The 25,370-nt window shown below is 48.9% G+C and overlaps 2 protein-coding genes across 5 annotated transcripts in view; both read left to right on the top strand.

Annotated features, from left to right (window-relative positions):
* The first annotated feature begins 142 nt into the window (after nt 1-142).
* adgra3 (adhesion G protein-coupled receptor A3) lies at nt 143-19,796 on the top strand. Its single transcript, XM_029139477.3, has 19 exons — nt 143-1,136; nt 7,626-7,697; nt 11,043-11,114; nt 13,484-13,555; nt 13,632-13,703; nt 13,785-13,945; nt 14,235-14,448; nt 14,525-14,689; nt 14,875-15,076; nt 15,146-15,295; nt 15,386-15,544; nt 15,626-15,793; nt 15,891-16,098; nt 16,181-16,389; nt 16,486-16,610; nt 16,692-16,815; nt 17,072-17,217; nt 17,452-17,547; nt 18,063-19,796. Exons 1-19 carry the CDS (start codon nt 931-933, stop codon nt 19,459-19,461), a joined length of 4,020 nt encoding a protein of 1,339 aa, XP_028995310.1. The 5' UTR covers nt 143-930; the 3' UTR covers nt 19,462-19,796.
* A 4,571-nt stretch (nt 19,797-24,367) lies between these two features.
* The window catches only part of kcnip4a (potassium voltage-gated channel interacting protein 4a), a 77,549-nt gene continuing 76,546 nt past the window's right edge, over nt 24,368-25,370 (top strand). For 2 of the 4 annotated variants that reach the window (XM_029143280.3, XM_041072812.2), the window contains exon 1: nt 24,368-24,600. In XM_029143280.3, the coding sequence (XP_028999113.1) occupies nt 24,540-24,600 (61 nt within the window). In that variant the 5' untranslated portion in view covers nt 24,368-24,539. The remainder of the gene's footprint in view (nt 24,601-25,370) is intronic. The other 2 variants (XM_029143291.3, XM_029143290.3) reach the window with 2 other exon arrangements.

Here is a 25,370-nt window from a genome sequence, read left to right as displayed (position 1 = left end):
CAAGCTAAATACAAGTAGCAGGCGGTGAAGCTACCTTTCCAGTTGAACCTGAACGCAACCCGGAATATTTCCCTAGATATTGAAACACCGTAAACGTGAACTTTAGAGGGGTTTTATTTTGAAAGGTTGGCCGGATGTAGTTTGCGTCCCCCAGACTTGACACTCTTGGATCCCGGGGCAGGATCACGGGCAGAGATTTCTCTCAATGGACGGAGAAGAGCGTCCGAACACTTTCCAAAGACGCCGGAGACCAAAAGAGACACGGGAACAACTTCGGACACTTCTGTTTAAGTGACGCTGAACTTTTTCAAGCTTTGTTCTTCGAGTGCGACCGAGACACGTGAAGAATAGCTGTTGTTTTGCGCGTTCGTGGTTTTCCAGAGTAATTTCCTGTTGGTGCTTGTTGTTGGAGCGCAGGCGAAAGTTGTGTCGCTGCTCTGGTTCCGTATGTCGACCTTTGTACTGCGAAGTAACGCGCGTTGAAGGAGGAGGGGGCGATTTTAAAGTCTGGGGGTGGACGTGGGATGCCGCCGCCGCCGCCGCCGCCGCCTCCCGTGGAAAAGACAACGCGCTGAGTCCGTGCCACAAAGGAGCCCCGTCCGCGGACGGGCACGTTATGCGGTAACGAGCGACGCACGCCGCAGTAGAAAGTTGCGGGATCGGAGTGTGAGGAGGTGAACGTCGGGCCGCGATGCGAAGCGGAACCGCAGAAGAGTCGGCAGGCGAACAAAGGAGGACACCGCTGCTGGACCGAGCGGGGGGGAATGGAGGAGGACTCGCCTGAGCCAAACCAGACACGGGTCTCGCCTTCGGCCGCCGTTCGGGTCACCTACGTGGAAGAAGCCCCGTAGCGACTAAACGCCCGGTCAACACAGAACGCGCGTCTCGCTCCTCCGGCCGCGCTGCAGCGTCAGTCTCCGCGGTGTGGACATGCGGTGGGGCGCGTTGCAGCTGCTGTGGCTCGTGCCGCTGTGCGGCTGCGCCGCGGCGCTCGGATCGTCCGATTGCAAATCGTATGACGAACGCTCGAAAAGCGCCGGCAGAAGCCCGGCGAGCGACAAGAAGGTGGTGTGCAGCAACATGGAGCTGCATCAGGTGCTGCCCCCGGACTCGTTCCCCAACAGGACGGTGACGCTGTGAGTACGACGCTAGTGCAAACCCGGTGTAAACACACTTAGACCCGTCACCAGAACAGGTCTTAAACTAATCTAGAGCTCACTGTTTACAGAAACACAACTGCCTCGAATAGAAGGCAAACAAATTCTACTTGGCGGCATTAGTGGGAAGGAAAGTTAATAGAATAAAGGAGGCTCGGGGTGGGTGGTCACCTGCCTCTGCCGGCTGGGGTGCCAGAACACAGACAGCTCGGTTCTGAGGCCCATGACACCTGGAGAAAGTGATCAGTTGCGTCCTGAGCCAGCTCTGAAATAAAACTTTTAAGCCCAGTCTTCAAAGTAGAGGGCGTCTGCGTCCATGCTCTCAGAGATGTGCTTAATAGCTGCTTTTAAACAGTCAAGCTGGTGCATTCAGACATGGTTTTGTTCCAGCCGGCCCTTCTAATAGTGCAGGGTAAATATATCATGGCGAGACGTAAACTGGAGCTACGCTTGTGTCAGCCATACATCAGACTTTCCACAGCTGCCCTCTGTAGTGGTGTAAACATATCCCCCATGTAACTGTAACCACCTGCCTTCCTGTAGTCGTGATTTACACATGCAAAGACTTTCTGGCTCCTAAATCAGCGCTCAGGCAAAACGCTTATCTCAGCCTGTCTCCAAGGCATCTCGATAAGGGTTTGTATTGTTTGCCACCTGGCTGGAATATAGGCTGCGTTTATGGGCGCTCGAAGCAGATGGTCGACCTATGTTTAGGTTTACAAAGCATAAAGTATAAAGTTAGAGCTCTTAAATGATGTCTTTATTGGTGGTCAGGCATTAGGACTTAGTAGAAGATCACTGACACATTTACGCTAAACCACATGTCATTACATTCCTTTTAAATCGGACCAGATTTAATGTAAGTCGCCAAGCTAAACAGCACCAACCAGAGCCAAGAGAAACTGAAGCTGTGCGTCCAGTCTGTTTGTCTTGTGAGGTGGCGTTGAGAGATTGGGGGGAAATATGAGAATACCAGGGCAGGGTGCTGGAGTGGAAAGCAAATAATAGACTCCGGGAGGGAAAGAAAGGGAGATGATTGGCTGCCAAGCTGCAAGGTATAAGAGCATAGCAGTCAGTTTGCATGTTTTAACCTGTTTACCACAGATCGCATGCACGGCGCTTTGAAGTGCTTCCCAAACGCAGAAGTTGGGACATCTTAAGGTTTGAGCATATTGGTTTGTAATCATTTCTGTACAAGCGCAATTACAGTGATTTGACACCTGTTTGATTTAGTTTGGCACCAAGCTGCCGATTCGGAGCACGAACATTGTCTGCGATATCGCGTTTCTGCAGCTGCTAGCCTTGGAAGTTTTGCATTCACGTCAGCGGTTTTATCAGTTACTGGCGCCAAAACAATGCAATTAGGCCAGTGTGGCGAAGCCTGGGTGGAGCTGAACACCTGGGAGCCACTCAGCCGTGTCCTTAGACCTCCTACAAACAGCTATTAGCTCAGCGCTCACCTCCACGTGGACACGTCACCTACCTGTTGATGCCCAAGTTCAGCAGCTGAGTCTGACGTCTCACTGTGTTTTGGAGCTTTCTTAAAAAACGATTGGCAGATGTTTGACTTAACTCCACTCAACTATATCACCACCGCAGCTAATAGAGGTTCTTTTTGTTTTATATCTTGGCAAGTGGTGTGCCCATAAAATAAAGCGTGGGTAAAGCACAGGAAAATAACAAGGCGTCTAATTAAAGTTCTGCTATTGATATTTACGACATACATAAAATAAGGTGTAAATGCTGGGCTGAATCAAAGCCATATTAGAGGGAAGGCCTTTACCTTTGTTCCTATTAAGGGTCATGGCTCCATTGCTGAGCCAACACATGGCCAGTCTCTTTCGGCTTGCTGTCCTGTGAAGTCATTCTGGGTCTGGGTAGTTGCTGTGTCTGTGTTACCATGGCTGAGACAGGTTTCTTGTGGTTGAGCATTGAGCCATAGTCTGAGGATGAGCTCCAGAGAACAAGAGGGATGTAATTAGAGAGCAGACACTGCAGCTCTGGGGCATTCCTTCCATCCTCTGCAAATTTGTTCCTGTCAAAACAACGGGACCAACTTCCACTGGTGGGACTCATTCTTGGATGTGTTTCCTGTAGACACAGGTTGTAATGAGAAACCCCTGCACAATTTTGGGGTGTTAATTTACAGGCCGTAAAATCAGCAAGTCCTCTGGAGGTGTGGGCTTGTTTACAACTTTCCCGCTGTCTTCTTGTGGGGTGGTTCGTGTCCCGAACACAGCTGGTCCAAACAGTCTCAGCTGCTAGAACTTCCAAACCAGAGTTAGAAGGGAATAGTTTCTCCTTGTTGAGCCAAAATAGATCTCGCTCTGTTTGGTTTTTCTGGAAGCTGATGTGGCCCTTTTCACAATTGCTGTGGAAAGTTTTCAGAGCCGACCACCTTTTCACTTAGTTCACAGTCTGACAATCAGATACTGTATGTATCACTGTACTTGCTTCTTTAGTCCGTCTCGACACACCTGTATTTACCCAGGTCATCTTTTTCCTATTGACAAATCTGGAGATCTAAATCGGGTTATTGGCATTTGTCCTGAATCTGTTTGAACAGAAAGGGACCTGATCATCTTTAGGCCCCCTCTTAGTGTGTCGACCTGCCTTCTGTTTGTTAATTAAAGGCCTTGTCACAATCGGCAGTACAAGCTCTAGTAGGTGTGATTAAAGGCCTTTCTCTTTATAGCACACAACACCTGCCTTGTCACTTATTTTCAAATTGTGCCTAGTTTAAGAGCATATCCAGTTCATGTTGTCATTTGGTTCCATTCTGGGCTGAATGACCCTCTGTAGAGGAAGCTGAATGACGCATTCCCCACGTTTGTGTTCACCAAATGATATTGCATGCCTAAGTAATCCGAGAGGAAATGACACAAATGTGTTCACAGCTGGCTTGTCCTCCCGTGTCAGTGTAGGCCTGTCTGAAAGACCAGCAGCCATGTTTCTCCCTGGGTCGGATAGAAGGATGCATGGGCACTGACGTAGTGCACATGTTAGTTCCATCCTGCTTCCGGCTCAGTTTAAGCGTTCTGCACTCATCCAGCTCGTATTTCTTTGGAGAGCTTGTTTAGTGTAATCAGGACTTATTCACAGGAGTGCCCGGGTTTGACAGAGCAAATAACGCGCCTGGTTTTGGCCTCTACAGAGCAGCGCAGGATTAATGCTAGAGGAAAGCTCACTTTGATGATGCATCGGAGTGTAATAAAAATTCTTGGTGCAAACTGCAAGTCAGATACATTCTCATGTGGTTTGCCTTTAATTTGAATGGACCTGAAGTTTCCCATTTAATTTAAGGTACGATTCATTTACGGTAGTAAGTTTGACGACGGCAGGATGGAGTTTGTAATGATCTGTTTTATTCTCCCCAGCCTTAAAAAGCTACTATATCATGCACACACAGGTGTCTCCCGTCACACATGTCCTAAGAGCATTTGTTTTGGTTGCGCTCCAGGCCGGCCGCTGGTCTGACGGAATGCTCCAGTGTTTTTCATTGTAGGTCGCCAGTGTTTACATAAGGAAGCCAAATCCCAAAGGTACGGAACTGACGGCTGCGCATTTAGTCAGTTCCCAGCCTTGACTTCACAAACCTGTTGCGCTTTGACAGCTTGTCCAGAGTCGGTTAATCCCTCACAATCAATTATGTTTAGTGTGCAGACATGAGCTAAGGCTGTCCAATGCTTTCGCGTCTCTGTTCACTTTACGGCTCGTCTGCTTATTCTGGTGTTGCTGGATTGAATCGTTTTTCCATTCAGCCATAGATCTACAAGGTGAATACCTTGGTGTAATGACTTGGCGGCCTGTTGGATACTGAACGGGTGGGACCACACATGCCTTTTTTTAGTTAGGCCCAACACAAGTGGATTCCTCTAAAAAGAGGACTCTTGCGCCTTGTTTACATTCAGAAAATCACATTCAGGTCAAAGCAGTGCAAACATTTCATTATTGTGTCATTTGTGCAATGTGAAATTGTTGGATCACAGTGAGAATTATCTTGGCAGCCTGCTGCACCTCAGCAATTGGATCAGTTCCCTGTTCCACCTGAGCTCAGGGCCACTTTTCCACCCATTATATTCCTGAAGAAGTCACTCCACAAGGGTTTTTATGAGCTTCAACTGCAGCCTGAAATGGATTTGAAAACCTGTCGAGGAGCTCTCTGCTCTTGGGAGCTCTTTGTTTAAAAGCCTCGTGAGCATAAAGGAAGTGTTGAGAGAGCAGCAGTTTGCTTTGTCCCTAAAACACTGTGCCTGTGAGGGTAGCGAGTACCGGCTGGCCATTTGATTCCTTTCCCGGATAATCTGCCTCCAGCTAGGGGCATTTGCTTTTGAAGGTGTATTTTCTTAAGCGAAAAAGCATTCGGGGCGTCCTATAATTGTGTCATACATGCTGAAGGCATCCAGGCCAGTGAATTTTATAATACTCTGACTTGAAGACGATATTCAGGTTTCAAATACCAATTGTGATTCATTGTCAGGGGAGAGGATGTGGGATTTTTTTGCTCCTGGCTTGAGTACTAACAGGTCTCATCAATGCATAAAGATCCACCATTTGAGGCCTGGCCTTAAGAAATGCCATAAAGGTTCTTTTAGTCTGGAGTCCTCAGGCCATTGTCCGAAGACAGACAGGGCGCAGGCTGCTAGCTGTAAAGACACTGGTGTTTGAACTGGTTCTACCGCACAACAGTCATGAAGCAGTGTCGTGCAGTTGAGGCTGTCTCCAACATGCTGACACCACCAGGAATAGATCTGAGCTGGGCCCAAGTTGATAAGATGAAAGATCCTTCTGCAGTTTTGCAAGTCAACATAATAAGTGAAAAAGATGCCTGGGAGCTGAGTCATATCATCTAAACTTTGCCTATTTCGACCTAGAAGAAAGAAATCCAGATGTCATGACTCAACTTCCAGACCTGAGCTGGATGAAAGAGAAACTTCAACATGAATCCACTCCTATTGTACTGTTATGTCACTGTGAGCAGTGGTTTACTTTCAGGTAACGTGAGTAGTCATGAAATAATGATAAATCCGAATGAGGGTGATCTCTGATGGTCGTTCTCCCACAGGAGTGATGTGCAGGAAAAGGCTTTAGCAACACAGTAAAACATGGGAACAAGTGAAGGACACGTGACTCTCAGGAGAGCCGTCTCTCAGATTTATTTGGACGGCCCACAGAGTGAGGCTAGAAATGTGTGTACGTGCAGCCAGCCAGACATGAGCCGCGCTAACTGCATGGCTTTGTAACTGATTGAGAACCAGGAAAGAAAAACAGGGTTGTCGGGTTGTCCACAGTCTTGGGAGGCCCAGTGTTTCTGCCTGTGCCCTCAGACAGTGATGGAATTGGCAGCCTCGTACATCACCACGTTTTAACATCTGCCATTTGAGCATCCCGAGCGCCGCAGAGCGCGAGCGGTGAAATACAGGACGCTTTTGTGTGTTCTCGCTCTGTGAGCGGCAGGGAGCCAAGAATCAAATCTCCAACGAGTCTCCACTGCCCAACCCTGTAATAAAACAAGCCCTCAACACTCCATAATGACTCCAATCTGGCCCGGGGTTGTGGGTGCCACTAGCATGTATGTCACCCACCACATCCCCTCCCTGCTGGCCACAAACGTACGCTAACCACAAGTCCGTGCTTGTGCTTGCTGCTATTGATTGCTCAGACCCTTTGGGAGCAGTCTTTCATGGACGTTGACACAGAAAGTTGAGCTTTACCTAGTCGTGATTCACGTTGTGCAATACAGAAAAAATACACGGGATAATGTTTGGATAATAAACCTCGATTTACTGTCCATGGAGGAAGCAATGAAGACTTCACACTCTCTTATTGAGAAATATGTCAGGCTCCCTCTGCAGCGCCTCACGCTGCATGGATGCAGTCATATTCCAGGTTTTCCAAGTATGTTGATTGTGGATTTGTATTTGGTCTCTTCCTCAGTGACAGCTGTTATGAGAAAGGAACCCTCCGTAAAGATTTGGTCGGCTTGGTTTCTCTGGTTCTTGGTAGAAAACAGCTTTTAGTTATACTTTTAACTTATTGATTACCAAAACTAGAGAATGACTTCCCCGACTGTTGTTGCCACCGTGTGCACAATAGTTCTCGGAGCCAGGTCTATGCTGTCAAAGTGAGCCAGAGGTTTCAACTCAATCTGAATGTATCACCACTTGGTCTTTGCACTGACCGATCAGGTTATAATGTGGTCATAGAAAAATCAAATCATATCTGCATTTCCTTGATTAAGTTAAGATGAAAGGAAGACTTCAGCTGAAGTTTTTTACGTTTGATCTCTCCCAAGCAGCAGCTGTGGAAAGTTCTGTGACTGGAACCTAATCGTCTTTAACTAGTAGCAACCGAAACCGTTCCAGTTGAGCTTTACAAAGAGGCTAGATGTTTTGAAAGCTGTTTCTGGTATGTTAGTGAACGTTTTGATACTGTTGATTTGCATTCATGCTTTTTTTTTCTTTGCAGAATTTTAAACAACAATAAGATCCACGAACTCAGAAATGGATCTTTCTATGGTTTGGCTGCTCTGGAAAAATTGTAAGTACACTAATTATTATCAGTAATAATGTGATTTCTATAAGCATTGATGTGTAAATGTTTTGCATGTTAGTAGATATTTTGACTCTGCGTAGCTGAACGAGACCAGTGATGTGGTTGTCTCCTCATTTTACACTACATCTACTAGTGCATTAGCAGGAGGCATCCATCACCATGTAGGTGACGCTATGGCTTGTAGAGCAGGAAGTTTGTAAAACATATGATGGCCCCATGCCAACATGCAGGCAATAGAAATGAGTAGAGCACTTACGCAGAGTCATTTGAGTTCATCAGTCTCTGGTGGGAGACAGGAGATGGTACTAGAAAATGCTAATTATAGGTAGAGCCTCCAGGGCTGGAGCTCGTCTGCCTGGTGACATACTCCCAACCTACAGCTGTTTGAGTAAAGGCAAAGCAGACTTACACTAGTGTTTATTAAAGTGTGCAAACTCACTTTGTTGTACTTTGCTGGACCCTTAGAGTACTAATTATTAGCTGTGTTTGTGATTCCTTGAGTAACTGACAGACGCCATTCATGATCTGTTTCTCCACCTCTGGAGAGTGAAACGTCATCACCGTCCTTGTTTCCCACAGTGAATTCGAGCAAACGGCTCTGGGCCCACACATATGGGCCGTGGGTGATTTATCACTCTGGAATGGCTTCATGCAGATAAAGTAACCAGACCGTTAATGACCGTGCTCTTACCCAAGGCTACAATAACACATGACTGTACTGATATGGAATTCTAAGGGCATGTTTCCCCTGTTGTTCTTTCCGGTCTGGTTGGAAAGACCTGGAATCTGGAAGGATTTTGAGGCTGCACCGGCCCCATTTAGCCCTGTAGCGTGAATTTACATTAACTAACTACTTAACTACTTCTTTCCTCCCTTTTCTCAAGTTTTACTCCGAACTCCCTCAAGTAGTGAAGCAAGTTTGGTGGATGTGTCGCTTGCTTTTGTCATTGTAATGAGGCCAAGCCAAGGCCAGAGGTGCCAGCAGCGTTACCCCCCCTCACTGTCTGCATTGTGAAGCGTCTCCCTCTCAAATTGTTCCCGTCCCCCTCCCATCTTCAATCACACCCCCTCCCCCCCTTTCCCTCCTGAAAACAACATCCTGCGCGAGGCCATTTGAATGCGCCGAGGTTCTCCATCTTCAACCCCCACCTTCTTACCACCTCTACAGCCTTTATTTTTAGTCCACAAAGAACTGCTCCCCCTCATTTGGATTGCCTGTGTGCAGCCGTGAAGCCCGAGACAGCAGCTGGCTACGAGTGCCACAGAGGGCTAGAGAATCACTTACGCCTATCTGGCATTAGGCGTGAAATCGCAAAGTAACTGTGGAGACCGCTGTGTTATGTGGGGGCCAAAGGTGTCCCTGCTTGGAAATAAGCCACACAGAATCCCTATTATCACTGTCCTCATGGAAATAGAAGCCAAGTTTAAGCGGCCGTCACATGCTAATTCTTCGCTAAATCCGCTGCTGTGGAGGAATGCTTATTGTGAACAACTGAGCAAGCATAACAGCTCTAGTGTGTAGTGTTTCCCGAGGAGCTGTCTATTCACGACTGGCATGAGAAATAAGGAGCTACACATGAATGAAAAATAAGTTAATTTGAACATTGCAGCTTCGAATTGAACTTGGTTTCACGAGTTTCTAGTTTGAGGAGTACATACACATCCACTCATGATTATTGCATGTTAAAGAAAATGTTTGTTGAGCACAAAACAGTTTTGTTTGGGAAGAGGAAAGTTCCCAGATGTTTAAAGGCAATGACTGACAGCTGTGGGTTATTTTGTTCATATTGTTAGGGACAATGCAGCAGCACGCTCTCCAGTCAGTCACCTTTTTAATTTTCCAAAAACAGAGCGGCTTCTGTCCAACACACAAGCGCAAGCTTTGCCAAAGCCCCGACCTCAACCCTATTGAGAATGTGAGGGTTGGTTTAGAAAAGGCGATCTGTGCCAGGACACCAACACATTTAATCCAACCAGTTGGGCCAAGAAGAGGTCAAACATCAAACCCAGCCAGAGGGATTGAAACTTACTCAGGGAGTAAGTTTACAAATGCAACTCCTTAGTTTGAGCAACACAAGGGGTTCAAAATCATTTGATATATGTTTCCACACCAGAACCGTAGAAGTCAGGTTGAAAGTTGGTGAAGCCTGACTTTAGTCTGCTTGCCGGTCCATCCCCCGCTCTTGCCGACACATTACAACGTCCTACAGGATAAAGTCAAGGCTTTATTCTTGTGGTGAATTAGGGGGAAGCGCTCCGTTCTGTAATTACGTCCTGCAGCCAAAGTGGCTGCTCTTCAGTCGCTCACTTTCATGCCAGGAACCCTCTTTATGTGCAACCCTCCGTCGGAGCTTGGAACAGGAGTTCACTCAGTTCTTACATATGCCTCACATGTGGGTTTTTTAATCTGAATAACACCTTTTGGAAGACGCTTCAGTTTTTAGCCACATCAACAGCTCCGAACCACACTTTTCAGGCATTTCATTCAATATGAGCATATTTTATTTTACTGCAAATCAGGTCAGGACATGTGTTTTCATATCTAAATACAGCAGTTTCCTTTTTCCTTTCCTTTTTATTGCTGTGTTGCGTTTCAAGCACCTAAACATGTAATTCAGAAGTTGATGGTAAAGTTTGGGGACACTGTCGCAGGAAAACGTATCTGCTTGTGTGAGTACTGTGACCAAAAACAAATCAGCGGTCTCACATGAACCTGGCTCTCTGGGCCTCATTGCCTCTCATTTCTCTCTCAACGCTTACACATGGAAGGCAGCTCAGCTATCTCACATCAAAAGCGTCAGCAGCCAGTGGATTCTTTTTGTTGTCTGACTTATCTGCGGCCACCTACCCACCCTCACATGACAGCTCCTCGACATCAAGCAGGCAGAGTTACCCAGAGGCCCTTTGAGCGGGTTCAGGTGGCGACTGCGGGGCCTCCTGCACCTCGGCACTAATGGGCGGCTGTGCCAGCGCAGGTGAGCACTGCAGGCGTTCTGCAAAAACCCGCCACCACAAGCCTTTGAGCCTGCGTGGAGGTATGAGCCGTACGGCGGGTCGGTTGACGGCGAGAGCAGCTGTGTCCTAATCATGGGTGCGTGAGGTCTGGCTGCCTCCACTGCCCGTGAAAGATACGCTCACAATATTATACACGTCAGCAGTTGTGTTACGTTACGGAAGGTGATGAAATGTTGACTTAGGGGAAAGTGTCCCAATGATCACAGCGGTTGGAATTTTATTATGACTCGATTGTCAGAATCGTGGCAGCGCTGCTGCGTTATGGGTGTTTGATTTGCACGTGACCTAATATCCTTTTGGTTTGTCTTTCCACAGGGACGTGAGGAGCAACGCGATCAGTCGCATCGAACCAGGCGCTTTCCTTGGACTGGCCGCGCTCAAGAAGCTGTGAGTAGTGGTGGAGCATGTTTACTCACGCTCGCACATCAGCTCTGGGACGTCACTGGAACGTCCCGTTGTCACTGCGAGTTTCTGCTGAACTTTATTATTATTATTTTTGAATTGATAAAAGCACTTTGAGCCGCTTGCTTTTTGCTAAACGCGTCACCGTGTTTTCAGTGTTCTCGACCGAGTCGGGACCCACTGCTCTGCCTTCAGCATTGACTCCCTAATTGCCTTCACTGTGTTCAAAGCGGCTGTTGTTTGGTGTCTGTCTATGTGATGGGCCGTGTGTGTTCTGGCACGTTTGGAGCGAGTCCATGACAGAGTGGGTCTCTTTCTGCTGCCGTGTTTAGCCTGGCGCTCTGCCAGCGACCGGCCGGCGTGAGGCCTTTTACACGTTCACACGCTCGCAGGGGAAAAAGAGCAGGGTGTTTCATAATTGTGTGTGGCATCTATAAATATCATGTGAGCATCAGCTGGATGTGTGTAGTGTACATAAGGTTATTATATCTGGAATATGTGGCGTGAGGGAGGAACGTGTGTAGGAGCACAGATGTGTGTTTGTTGGAACTGGAGTTGTCCAGTCATGGACTGCAGCTTGGCTGCTGGTGTGGAGCCACGAGGGCCAGACTGGAAGCCGGCAGCTCTCTGGCTGATGCCGGCCTCTTCCCCCACTTCAACTCATGTATATTCATGCAGCACTGAGATGGATCTACGCCTGCATGGTAATACTGTGACCACCGGTGCAGGCGATCCAGGAGCGACCTTCAGCTTCTCATGGTAACAAGGTTTGGTGCTGTAATTGGCCCCATCACCCGTCTCAGTTGATTTTCAAGGGCCGCGGTCAGTCACTGCAGCACAGGGACGTAAGGGAGACTATGAGGCCGTGCTGGACCCTGGGAATGTAAACACAAGGTCTGGCATAAGGCCCCTCATCTACAGACCTATGGAAGTGGAGAGAACTTGGCCCCATGGAAAGTTATTTTTTATTGTGACACCTTTGACACCTACACCCTTTGTTTTAGCTGTTGCTTATGTAGATTTCTTTTCATTTTCACACATGTGTGACTCGTATGACACATCAAGTTGTCAGAAAGTGTCTGGCAGCTTGGGTCATCTCTGGTGTGTGCCATTATTTCCTGGCTGCACATTGGTGAAATGAGGCACTGCAGCCCTTGTTTATGGTTTTGTCAACGTCATGCATCTGATCCCGTCCTCAGTCTTCGAAATCATTCCCATTTTAGGGAGCATCTTTACTTCTTGAGGCTTTTTTACATATCAGTGCTCAGGCATCATAAACTGGCTGAGCAGAACTTTCAACCATGAGTAATCTGATCTACATGCACTCTGTCATGTTTTGAGATATTTTGATTTCAGTAGTTCATGATAAAACTAAAGAACCATTTAGGGGAAACCTTTGGCTTCTTTAACATGAGCAAATGAGAAAACCTGTAAAGAATGTTGTTGTGTCCCAGAGAACTGGAAGGTTTAGGGGGTCCGTGTGCGTGCATGCATGTCGAGCTGTGTAATTATTTGCATGGTTTTAGTTCATAATAATAACAAAGGTGAGCGACAGGAGCTGGAACTGTAGTTGCCTTTCGCTGCAGAAGCCCCGCCTTCTGCCTTTCCCCTGACAGACAGGGCTCAAACTGTGCAACAGGGGCCTTTTTCTTCTGTTCCAAGTGGAACTAATAACCTTACACGGTAAAAGCCCCAGCTGTTACATCAGAAACCAACACTGATAATTACATAAACGCTTGGATGTTAGCATACGCCTGACAGTCGTACCACTCTGTGTCGGCATCGGATTCATCCAGCACCGCAGGACACAGCGAGGTAATGATCTGTGATTCCTCCCTGGCTCTTGTTTTTCGGTTCTTGGCACTTTTAGGTGATTGAATCATTCGCAGAGTATGTGTTACAGCTCTTCTGACTTTGAACTTTGGTTTGTCTATGCCAGGTGTTGTTTTTCTTGTGGTTCCTAATCCTTCTGAGGCATGAATCAAGATTTTTACATGAAATCATCTGATGACTTATTAGAAGTATTTAGCTTCAGAGTTCCACCACTGTAGCCACTGACGTCTGGGAGGAAGCTTCTGTTTGCACATCCAGCTGCTTTGAAAGGCGTCAGGAGTCTCAGACTTGTATCCGATATCAGCCGGAGACATCGTGTCAGGTCACATCCACAGGAAAAACACACGTTTGACGCGTTTGACATTAATCACAGTTAATTAACGTCTATGTCCCCTGGAGGCCCGCAAAGACTTCATCTCAGATTGCCTCAAACGTTGACAATCTGAGAGTTTCTCTGTTGAACGTAAACTGTTTTCAAAATGTTAAAGTTAAATTCATGAACGTACATTTGTGTCTCTCAGAGACTTGTCCAACAACAGCATCGGCTGCCTGAATGAAGACATCTTCAAGGGCCTGAGCAGCCTGATCAGACTGTAAGTATGCTACGAAATGCAATGGAATCATTTATTTACAACACACACTCAGTCTGTTTTTTGTTTTTTTTTCCAGAAACCTTTCAGGAAACAAGTTTTCTTCACTGACTCAGGGGACCTTTGACAGCTTGGTGTCTCTGAAGTCGCTGTGAGTATGATGAGGCGCCAGTGTGCTTCCCTGCCCTCAGGTTTAACATTTAACATCAACTGTTGTGCTGCCCATCCACAGGGAGTTTCAGACGCCGTACCTGCTGTGCGACTGCAACCTTGTGTGGCTGCTGCGCTGGATTAAAGACAAGAGCATCGTGGTGAAGAACACAAAATGCTCCTATCCTCAGTCTCTCCAGGGTCAGCCCGTTACCGCCATCCACCCGGAGCACCTCACCTGTGGTAATCACACTCTGAAAAGTCGCGTTTTGTTTTGCTCTCCGTGAGGCTGGCGTCAGGGGAACCACGGCTCGCAGCCCCATGTTTGTACTTGCTCGTGTCTTATCAGCCTGGAACTCTGAGAGACACAGTGAGAGATTATGAAACACGCTGCATAGATCTAACAGCAGCCAGCAGCTTGACATGAGTGACGGATAGCGCAGGCTCCGTTGTGTGTCCAAAAAGTGCCGAGTGTGAGATAAAATGATCCTGAATGGTCCAATGAGTCCCTGTCTCTCCTAACTTGCTGCAGATGCTCCACTGGAGCTGCCGTCCTTCCAGCTCACGCCGTCCCAGCGGCAGGTCGTCTTTCAGGGGGACAGCCTCCCGTTCCAGTGTCAGGCCTCGTTCGTGGCCGAAGACATGCAGGTGCTGTGGTACCAGAACGGCCGCATGGTCAAGCCTGACGCCGCCCAGGGCATCTTTATTGAGAAGCGCATGGTGCAGAATTGCTCCCTTATTGCCAGGTATGATTCCAGTGCCTTTGCAGATCTCATCTGGTTTAGTAGACACGGTTTAGACCTTTGTTTTCTGGTCTGTTAGTGCCTTGACCATCTCAAACATCCAGCCTGGTTTTACTGGGAACTGGGAGTGCCGTGTCCGGACGAGCAGGGGCAACACCACCAGGACTGTCCACATCGTGGTGCTGGAGAGTTCTGCAAAGTACTGTGCACCTGAACGCGTCTCCAACAACAAGGGGGAGTTCAGGTTGGTTCAAACACAACAGCAGACACGGAGATGCTCACAAATCAATGTCTGTGTGAGGAAATGCATTCCTACTGGGATAGTGCAGCTGTGTTGTTGTGCAGACAGCACCTCCTAGTGGTTAAATATGAGACTGTCCAAGAATTCTTCTTAATGACGACCTAAACGTCATGTTGGGCTTCCTCCAGGTGGCCGCGCACCCTGGCGGGGATCAGAGCCTACCTGCCCTGCAACAGGCTGCCGTTCAGCGCTGGCTCCTACTCCGGCAGCTCGGGGGACGAGCAGCGGGCGTGGCGCTACTGCAGCCGTGAGGGGCTGTGGACAGAGGAGGACTACTCCCGCTGCCAGTTTCAGAAAGACGTCACTAGATTCCTCTACGTGATCAACCAGGTCCGTATCTGTCCGTGTGGAATTCTAAATGGGACCACTGAGCGCTCACACGCTGTCTGTTTCTGCTAGATGTCCCTGAACGAGAGCAACGTGGTGCCCAGGGCGCGGCAGCTGTTGGTTTACACCATCGATGCTGCCAACTTCTCAGACAAGATGGACATCATCTTTGTGGCTGAGATGATTGAGAAGTTCAGCAAGTTTGTTGAAAAGTTTAAAGACGTAAGTGCTGTCTCCAAACCCAACATTGATAAAAGTAAACTCTGATGTCGGTGCCCCTGATGCGCTCACGTCCCCCCCTTTGTCTCCCAGCTGGGTGAGGTGATGGTGAGCATGGCCAGTAACCTGATGCTGGCGGATGAGCGGGTGCTGTGGATGGCCCAGCGTGAAGCCATGGCCTGTTCCCGCATCATCGCCTGCCTGCAGAAGATCGCCGTGTACCGCCTGGCAACAGCGCAGGCTTTTTCCCTGGTCCGTCCCCACGCGAACACGGTGTCACGCCGCCCCCGTTCGTCCAAAGGCTTTGAAGTTCACTGATCCTTGTCCTTCCAGACCTCCCCCAACATAGCAGTGGAGGCGCACGCGGTGAGGGCCAGCGACTGGAACGGCACGTCCTGCATGCTGTTCCAGAGGCCCAGCCCCGAGCGCACACCTGGGCAGGACCGCCAGCTCACGTTCAAGTGCAACACCACGAGCTCCTTCTCCAGCATCCTTCACAAGGTCAGCTCCTCAGAGAGCGGGATTTAATGCAGGATCCTCCGTTTCTTACTATGATGAAAACAAAATGAGATTTTGTGAAACTGTTTTCTGCACACAGAGCACTTTTGTGGAGGCCTCCTTGCAGCTTCCCCAGTCCCTCTTCACCCAGGCTGCTCCCCCTGGGCAGCCGGAGGACACGGTCTACAAGCTCCAGCTACTGGGCTTCCGCAATGGCAGGTTTTTCCCCTCCACTAGTAATTCCTCCCACCTGGCTGATGGAGGGAAGCGGAGGAGCGTGGCTACTCCTGTCATCATGGCTAAGATAGGTGAGTGTCAAAGCCTGACGGCGCAGCAACGTCCTGAGAGTCGCCCAGCTCACGTCCACCTGTCCTCTGGCTTCTCCATCAGATGGTCTGGCCCTGCACGTGCTGCGGACCCCCGTCAACATCACCCTGCGGCGCTTTGCCCGCGGCTCGGACGCCGTGTCCGCCTGCTGGAACCTGAGCCTAGTGGGCGGGCATGGCGGTTGGCAGAGTGACGGCTGCCGCATCCTCAGCCATCACGACAACGTCACAACCATATCCTGCAACTCTCTTGGCTACTATGGGCTCCTCATGGTACAGCTGGAACAATTCTGGACTGTTTGGGTTTCTAGCGACCCCTAGTGGTCATTAACAGTAAACGCTTGTGACTAAACCACGTCTGTCTCTCAGGACCTCAGCAGCGTGGAGTATTTCGCGCCGAGCATCCGGCCTCTGCACCCGGTCATCTACGCAACCAGCATTATACTCCTGCTCTGTCTGCTCACCATTATCATCAGCTACATCTACCATCACAAGTAGGGGTTTGGTTAATTGAAGTAGTCACAATATGCGGGACAGATATCTTCAGTGTGACGTGTTTTGTCCGTTGTCCCCAGGTCTGTTCGCGTGAGCTCCAAGTTCTGGCACATGCTGGTCAACCTCTGCTTCCACATCTCCCTCACCTGTGGGGTCTTTGTAGGCGGCATCAATCAGACCCGCTACGCAAGTGTCTGCCAAGCAGTAAGTACACACACACACACACACACTCCGTCATACCCGCTGTGAAGAAGCTCTTTGAATGTTTACAAGGGGAAAACACAGAAGAAAGTTGCCCGTGGCAAAGTTCAGTCAGCTCATAAAACTCACAAACGCAGTGAAACGTGTGACCCAGTAGAAGCTGCATGACATATTCATTTCTCAGCGCACCAGATAGCAGTTTATTCATTTTACCTCCTCTGACTGAAGCTGATGAAGAACGTCCCCTCTGTCTCTCTAGGTGGGCATCCTGCTGCACTACTCCACTCTGGCTACCGCGCTGTGGGTGGGCGTGACCGCACGCAACATCTACAAACAGGTGACGCGCAAAGCCAAGCGCTACGAGGAGCTGGACGAGCCCCCCCCACCGCCCCGGCCCATGCTGAGGTAGGGCAGAGTCTTCATATGAGCCAGTCTCAGGATGTTCTGTTAGTGGGACATGTATTATTTAATGTTGGCTGGCTCTTACAAGGTGATAATTCCACAGTTCAATAGATTTGCTTTCACTTGAAATCTGTTTAAGGCAGTGGATATGCAATAAACGGTGTCAGTGTTGAGTTATGCTTGTTGCGTCCACGTCGCTCTCATTGTCACGTTAAACATCATTCCTTTCTCCACAAGGTTCTACTTAATCGGCGGAGGGATACCCATCATCGTCTGCGGGATCACTGCTGCAGCCAACATCAAAAACTACGGCAGCCGGACCAATGCCCCGTAGTAAGTAACACAGTGTGAGCATGACATCCTGCTCCACGGGACCTTCTCCTGGTTTCCTTTTCTTAGTTTACCACTGAAAAGACTGCGTTGCTTTAGTAAATGTTGGATATTTTCATGACGGTAGAAAAAGTTTATTCCCTGAAGTTCTGATTATGGAGGCTTATTAATTGTATGTGCATCCAAGCAACAAGCAACTGCTGCCAGTTTACAGAGAACCGCCCCCCTCCTTCGTCTCTGCTGTGGCATCTGCTTAGACTGTGCAACGTGTGACTCACTGGGAAATCTGGGCCCGTATCTGTTTGAAGTCTTTAGAGTTTAATTAATTTCCTACCAGCGAGAGGGATCCAGCCAGTGTTACTGGCTGTAACGGGACAGTTAGTCATTTTAAGTTTGTGAAGGTGAACGATTGATGAGGAAGTATTGTTCTAGTGATCCTTTTCGTTGGTAGTTTTTCAGGCCATTACTTTAAAATGAGGTCTCATTCCTTTTCCCTGTGTTTGCCTGCTCTTGTCCAGCTGCTGGATGGCGTGGGAGCCCAGCATCGGCGCTTTCTACGGACCCGCGGGATTCATCCTCTTCGTGGACTGCATGTACTTCCTCAGCATCCTGCTGCAGCTCCGCCGCCACCCCGAGCGCCGCTACGAGCTCAAGGAGCAGACGGAGGAGCAGCAGCATCTGGCCGAGGCCGGGCCGGACCACCGCCCCCCCCTCGCCCTGCAGCCGCACGAGGCCGCGCCCCCGGCGGCGTCCGCGCCCTGCGCCGTGCCGCTGTCGGCGCTGGAGAACGAGCACAGCTTTGCTGCGCAGCTGATGGGCGCTGCGGGGGCGCTGGGGCTGTACGCAGCGCTCTGGGTGTTCGGGGCCATGGCTGTGTCGCAGGACCACCCCTACGACCTGGCCTTCACCTGCCTGTTCGGCGTGGCCGCGCTGGCGCTGGGGGCGTTCATGGTGGCGCATCACTGCGTCAACCGGCAGGACATGAGGCGCTACTGGTCCCAGGCGTGCTGCTCCGGCAGACGGGCCTACTCCGCCCAGGAGGACCTCCTCCTGCCCCAGACCGGAGCGGCCCTGCCGGCGGCGGGAGGCGCCATCAAGGCCGACGGGGACTCGAAGTGCGGCCACAGCAGCGCCGACTCTTCGTACACCAACAGGAGCGGCCCGAGCGCGCGCCACTCGGCCCACGGCAGCAAGCTGACCAACCTGCACGCGGAGGCGGCCCAGTGCAAGTCGGCCTCGGCGCCGGCCAACGGGGCGGCGCTTCTGGACAACAGCCTGACGGAGCACTCGCTGGACAACGACAGCAAGATGCACGTGGCGCCCGTGGAGGTCCAGTTCCGGCCCATGAACAACATCAGCAACCCGGCGGCCGCCACCAACGGGCACGCGGGCCGGCACCACAAGAACCGGGCGCGGGCGCACCGGGCCAGCCGCCTCACGGTGCTGCGGGAGTACGCCTACGACGTGCCCACCAGCGTGGACGGCAGCGTGCAGAGCGCCCCCCACGGCCGGCGCCACCACCACTACGACGTGGCGGCGCGCAGCAGCCGCAGGGCGGCGTACATGGCGTACCGGGAGCGGCACCAGAGCCAGATGCAGCAGGACAGCAGCGACAGCGCCAGCCTGCCGCGCCGCTCGCGCTGCTCGGACAGAGGCGGCGGCGCCGGCACCCTGGGGAGCGGGGCGGCCGTGGAGGCGGAGCCTCGGGTGGCGGCATCCAGCTCCAGTCAGGACACGGGGCCCGTGAAGCAGGGCAGCAGCACCGAGCTGGAGAACCTGCCCAAGTCGTACGGGCTGAACCTCATCACGCAGAACGGCGGCGCGCCTAAGGAGAACGGCCAGGCGATGCCTTTACTGACCGCTGAGAGTGCAGGAAGTGTGAAGACTGGGCTGTGGAAACATGAAACTACTGTGTAGCAACAGTTCCTCAAAGACTTTGTAGCCACATGTCGGCCTTTAAACTGTGAAGTGACTTTTTTCGGACTGTACATATTATATCTACATTAAAGAGTCCTTTTTGAAAATAATTATTGAGAAAAAACCTAGCTACAATGCTGCCACTGAACTGTCTTTGTAGATACATTTTTGTAAATGGTTTATTTTTATAACATTTATTTTGAAATAACACGCATGGTCTGAGCTGTTGCCCTGTGCAGAGTTTTACCCTGAGGCTTTTTTCCATTTTCTAGTTTGTTCCTAATGATTATAATATTAATAATAATAAAACAGAGGTTCTATCTGCCTAATTAGAAGTTTCTATTCCTTTCGTAACATCCACATCTCCTCAGCTGGTCCAAAGTTGAGTCAGAGCTGTTTGGTTTCCAAGAATTGCTCCTGCTGACAACGTCAAGCAGATAATTGGGATCCTCACTGACCCTCGGTTTCCTTTTCCTGCAGCAGAGCAGCACTCTAATTGCGACTGGCCAAGGCTTTGGGCACTGAAGGTGTTTTCCCCAGATTTTGATGAGCGCCGGTGACCTGATCCTTGGACAGTAATTGACACCTGACTCGCGGGACAGGTGAAGTTGCAGTGAAGAAGAAGGAATAATGAGAAGCATGTTCCTTCCTCCTCTTCCTCGCTTTGCCTGTCTCCTTCTCGGCCGACAGCTGGAGTGGAGTCTTGCTCACAGCTTGATGCCGCTGTTGGGAAGAGAGTTTGACAGACGGACAGATTCCACTGCTAAGAGTGTGGGAGATAGATTCCTATCAGTTTTTTGGCAGTGTTTTGACTTGGTGGATTTGTCAAGATTTCCATTACAGCAGGTCTCTGGATTTATCCATTTTAAGAATAGGACGGGATGAAAACTGGTGCAATAAGTTTTTGGATTAGTTACATAAGAACAAGTAGGAACATGATCAAGTTTTCAAACTTTGGCTCATTAGCCTTAAACAAGCTATCAAATATTTAATATCTTTAGATTTATCCAGAAGCAAATAAAAACACAATCCTAATTTTAAAATTTAAGTAAAGCTTTCGTCACCTTTCAGTTTTTTTATAGGAAAAGCAAACATAACATGCAGGAGTTTTAAAGGCTTCTCAGCACTATTAAGATGTCTGAAATATTCCATCTTTAGACTTCACACGCATAATTTACAAATACAGCAGAGACCAGGAGATTGAAACACTTTCTGTTGGCTGTTGCTGCACAAACCACATCATCATGATCTCTCAGATGTATCTGTTTGGAGGAAACCCGACCCTTAAGTCAGAAATCACTGCTCTGCATCTGCTTTAGCAGTCGAAGCATAAATAAAATGCTGCTTTCCAAATATTGCATCAGCATTAATACTTGGTTATAATGTATGGCTTCATTGTTTGTGCTGAACCTTGAGTGTAGTCACGTTTAGCTGATGTTTGTCTTTTGCAGTGGACATTTTGTTGGTGTTCAGTGCACATTACCGTCACTGATATGAAAGTGGATGTGAGCCATCACAGCGTGTGATGTTTGCATCCTCTCTGAACGCATGGTTATTTTTAGAAACCCCCTCACGCGTCCTTAGAGGCCGAGTCCAACGCTTCCTATTGAAATGATCACTGTCCCAATAACGAACCGTCTTCAAACTTTGAAGGTCATTTGAAATGTTCCATCAATTTTCCTTAGGAAACGGTATGTGCAAAATCACCGGCCACTGATCATCCCGCCAGAGGAGACGCCGACAGACAGCTGAGCTCCAATAGTGCCGATTTTTCATTAATGGCACATTAATAAAACACATATTTCACTCCTGCAAAGATTTATTGCCCGGCCGTGTAGGATGTGACAAATCCTAATAAGACTTGTGAATTATGTAGAGAGCAGTTATGCCTTGATTAGTGGCAGCCTCTCTGATTTCCTTGAGGCATGAAAGACTGATCGTCAACTAATGGCCGAGGTGCCTCGGCACCATCTGTTCTAACGCTCGTCGGAGGATTTCAGAGAGGCAGGAACGACCTTTGACCTCTGCTCATTGCATCGAATTCTCAGTCCTGTGAAATACGGTGTAACAGGTTGACGGTGACAGCAACAAAGTCAAAATGCAGAAAACGGAAATGAGCGTTTCAAAAGTGGAGGACTTGTCTGACTCTGGGTTTAAGAGAACTGTTCTTTGTGAAAACATAATAATTGGACCCCCCCCACACACACACACACATGCCTGTAAATGCTGCCATAGCTCCTCCATGATGCCTCTGATACACCGGCTCCTGGTTGCCACTTAGTGCACGCTGTGAAACGGATCTGAACACCACGAGGCCCAGCGACGCTGACGCCAGACAAGTGATGGGTTGTTTACATTTTTCAAACATCGCTCGCGGCGCCTGGAGGAAGCGCCGGGTTCTGTTGTGGATACCTGTCACTGGAACAGAATAAAGATTGATACTTCCTGGAAGGTGGTTGTGATGAGGCAGCTCTGGGTTTCCATTGCATCCTTACATGCAGCACACTAATCACCTGAAACCGTCCCCAGGCCTGACATATGGATGAAAGCGCTTTCTGCACAGATAATTGGTGCAATTGTTTATGTGGGATTTAGTCAAATAGCTGCAGATTCACTTGAGCAGGCAAATTGTGGTTAAGCTGAGGTTGGGGATTTTATAAATGTTGATATTTGCATAAACATGTTTACGCATAAATCGGTTCCATGCAAACTAAAGAGAGATGAAAGGTGAGAATTGTCCTGAACTGATGCTGATACGGCTCATTTCTAATTTTCATTTTCTTATTCGTACGTTGTCCTTTTCTCTCTCAAATTGCCCCCTCGCATCTTAGAAAAACACAGCTTTACAAAATTTGCATTTTGAGATGCGGCGTGTTTTTATTTCTGCTGATCTCGCTAAATGGGCCAAGCTGAGAAATGCTTCGTCTCACATTATCCAGCTGAAGAAATGCAAGTCGAGGGCTAAAAATGAAGCAGTCAAACAGCCTGGCTGTGTTTCACGCTATATGTTTGGATGAATCAAAGTCATGGAGTCCTGATATCAGCACCACTGATCTCCACATTAAATACAGTGCCCACCAAAATACATCGTGATTAAAGTTTGGGCACCGTCAGAAGGAGGGACAGAAATAGATGCTCATTTGGGTCTTCTTGAGTGGGGGGAGGGTGGAGTGAGGGAGGGAAGAGGAGAAGGATCATGTTTTGAAAAGTGGTGAGACCGAAAATAAATATTTCATCCATGTATTCGAGCAGCCTGGAACATATTAGTGACAATTTCACTTCATGGCTTTGAGCTTTTTAAACTCTCATTCATTGCATTTGGTGGCCTCCCAGGCCCACACACACACACACATGCACACACACCTGCACACGCACATGCACACACCTGCAGACACACACACACACACACACACACACACACACACATGCACACACACCTGCACACGCACATGCACACACCTGCAGACACACACACACACACACACACACACACACATGCGCACACACCTGCACACGCACATGCACACACCTGCAGACACACACACACACACACACACACACACACACACACACCTGTACACACACACCACACACACACACACACACACACACACACACACACACACACACACACACACACACAGCCGAGCCACAGCGACACCTGCCATCTGCGGTCTCCGTCCTGGTGTTGTTGGACCTGTGCTCTCATTAATGCCCTCACACAGCCATCCATCTACCTGTGCCAGTCTGTCCAGGTGCCCGTGCTATTTATAGCGCCTAAAAAAAATGGGCATCAGTCACTCACAGCGACAAGTGCTGAGAGACCAGACCATAGAAAACAAAGGTGGTTCGCTGGAGTGAGCCACACACATGAATGGGGACATAATGCAAGCGATTCAATCATAATTATTTGGACCAATCAAGCTGTTTGATGTTGATTTTGATGCTAATTGGAAAATAACTGCAGGGCTTTGTAATGATCCCAACGTGGCTTTGACCTTTCCTTTCAAACGTATTGTTAACGATAAATAACTGCACATTTCCAAAGCTCCAGGATCCTTCATATTTACATAAATGAGTGGAACACATAAGCAGCAGGTGCATTACGTTCACTTATTCCTGTACATTCTATGAATAAATGTCTAAAAACATGATTTGCCGTTACTCATCAGATCCCTTCACCGCGTGCGCAGCGTCTTTGTTGCAGTGACGGCAGAGTGAATGTGCTGCTCCATGGTTTGTCCAAAGCCGCCGGATGGATGTGTGACAGACTTTATCCCTCCCCGTTTCCTTGGAAGATCAGAACCTTTGTTTACGCGGTTTTGTTCCTTTCTGCTGCTGTGAAACAAACTGTTGTTAAAAACGCTCTGATCTTCAAAACAAGACGACAGTTTCTTCACGTCGCTCAGAAGCAGTTGAGGTTTTTCCCTGTTTATCTTTTCATGGCAGGCTTTAGTCCTGGCATCATTCATGGTGTCGCTACGGCGTGTGTGGAGAATCTGCTGCTCTGTTCACAGACGCACAACATTGACTATAAGCAGTATATTAGGAGCTGCAGGGTTTCAGCTTCCAGAGATGTTTTCAGCATCTGCAGAATTATATAAATGTTGCTGGTGAGTTGGAAACGTGAAGACGTATAATGAAAGCACTGCTGTGGGCCCACGTTGGCCCCTGAACCACAGCTTGGAAAACAAAAATGCACCAATGTGGGTCAAGATAGAAGGAGCCGGTTTGAGAGACGTTAATGTGAATCACGTCTTCAGGGAACTGAAAGTGCAGACATTTCCTGCAAACACCCAAAAGTAAAAAAAATATATATATATTTTCTTTTTCAATAAATCTGTAAGCGTGAACGACGACGCGCGCACCCTGATGTTGTGATCCTCACCTCAGCGTGCCGTTAGAAACATCACCCACCTCTGCGCGCTCCCGACGCGACGCGCCTGCACGCGCGCCGCTCCAGCGCCGTGTTGCACAGACAAACTTGGGAGTTGCGCGAGCGTCAACTAGTAGCAGCAGGTCGCCGCGGACGAGCTCCGGCGAGCGGAACCACGCAGTTTGGACCCACGCAGCCAGCAATGGACGCGAAGCGAGTGGAGACGGTGTCCGCGCGGGTGGACGCCGCTGCCTCTTCGCCTGGTAGGACCGTGGGCGCGTGCTTTGGCGCGTTCGGCCACCATTTGGTGATTGATTCGTGGGTCGCGTGCGTGGTGTTCCGTGTTGCATGGAAAAACAAGTGACGCCAAACTCCCAGTGTCAGGATTGGAATTTAATATTGGCTAATTAGTGGATTGAGGTTCAGCGTGGTGCGGTTACGCGGCCGCGCTTTAATTCGGCTCCGAATTATCGACTTTCTTTTATTCACTGGAAAATAAGACTTTATAAATTCCTAAACGCCAAAGGCTGCAGTTATTCTAACCATAAAAGTTGCCTCTTATTGATGATTTGAATGATTGATTGTTTAACAATGTGTTTCTACCCGTCACGTTCTAGCGACTGGGTGGAAATATTCTAAACGGAGTTTGGTTTAAATTGAGTCATGTGCAATAACCTGCATGTTTCTGCAACCTTCTTTCTAACGTCGAGGAAACCTGACGTCATGTCTGGACTTTTGCCTTCTCTTGAAACATGTTAGAGGACGAGTTCCAGGTCCTGTGAGCGGCTTCTCTGTGTGTTTTAGATCCTTTCCTGTTTATCTGCCCATATTTCTAGTGCACGAAGGCGCTGACCACTCTGTGGTAATGATTAGGAGCTCATGATCATCAGTGGGTGAAAACAGCAGGCGCAGTGGATGCAGTTGTGAGGAATTGTGATGTGGCATTAGAAATCAGAGGATGTGTAGTTTTTTTATAAAGGTGCTCAACACCCGGATGATGGATTTACAGATACAGAAGCTGTGATAAAGTTCT

Source organism: Betta splendens, chromosome 2 (assembly GCF_900634795.4).
Source record: "Betta splendens chromosome 2, fBetSpl5.4, whole genome shotgun sequence".
Classification (NCBI taxonomy): Eukaryota; Metazoa; Chordata; class Actinopteri; order Anabantiformes; family Osphronemidae; genus Betta; species Betta splendens.
The sequence above is the reverse complement of the archived record's forward strand: the minus strand, read 5'-3'. Positions and strand labels throughout refer to the sequence as shown.

Bases quoted from the DNA above. Each gene is read 5' to 3' on its own strand.
- adgra3 (XM_029139477.3), top strand. From the start codon at position 931: ATGCGGTGGGGCGCGTTGCAGCTGCTGTGGCTCGTGCCGCTGTGCGGC. The intron at 16,099-16,180 runs GTGAGTGTCAAA...CTTCTCCATCAG, and splicing joins TGTCATCATGGCTAAGATAG to ATGGTCTGGCCCTGCACGTG. The intron at 16,390-16,485 runs GTACAGCTGGAA...TCTGTCTCTCAG, and splicing joins GCTACTATGGGCTCCTCATG to GACCTCAGCAGCGTGGAGTA.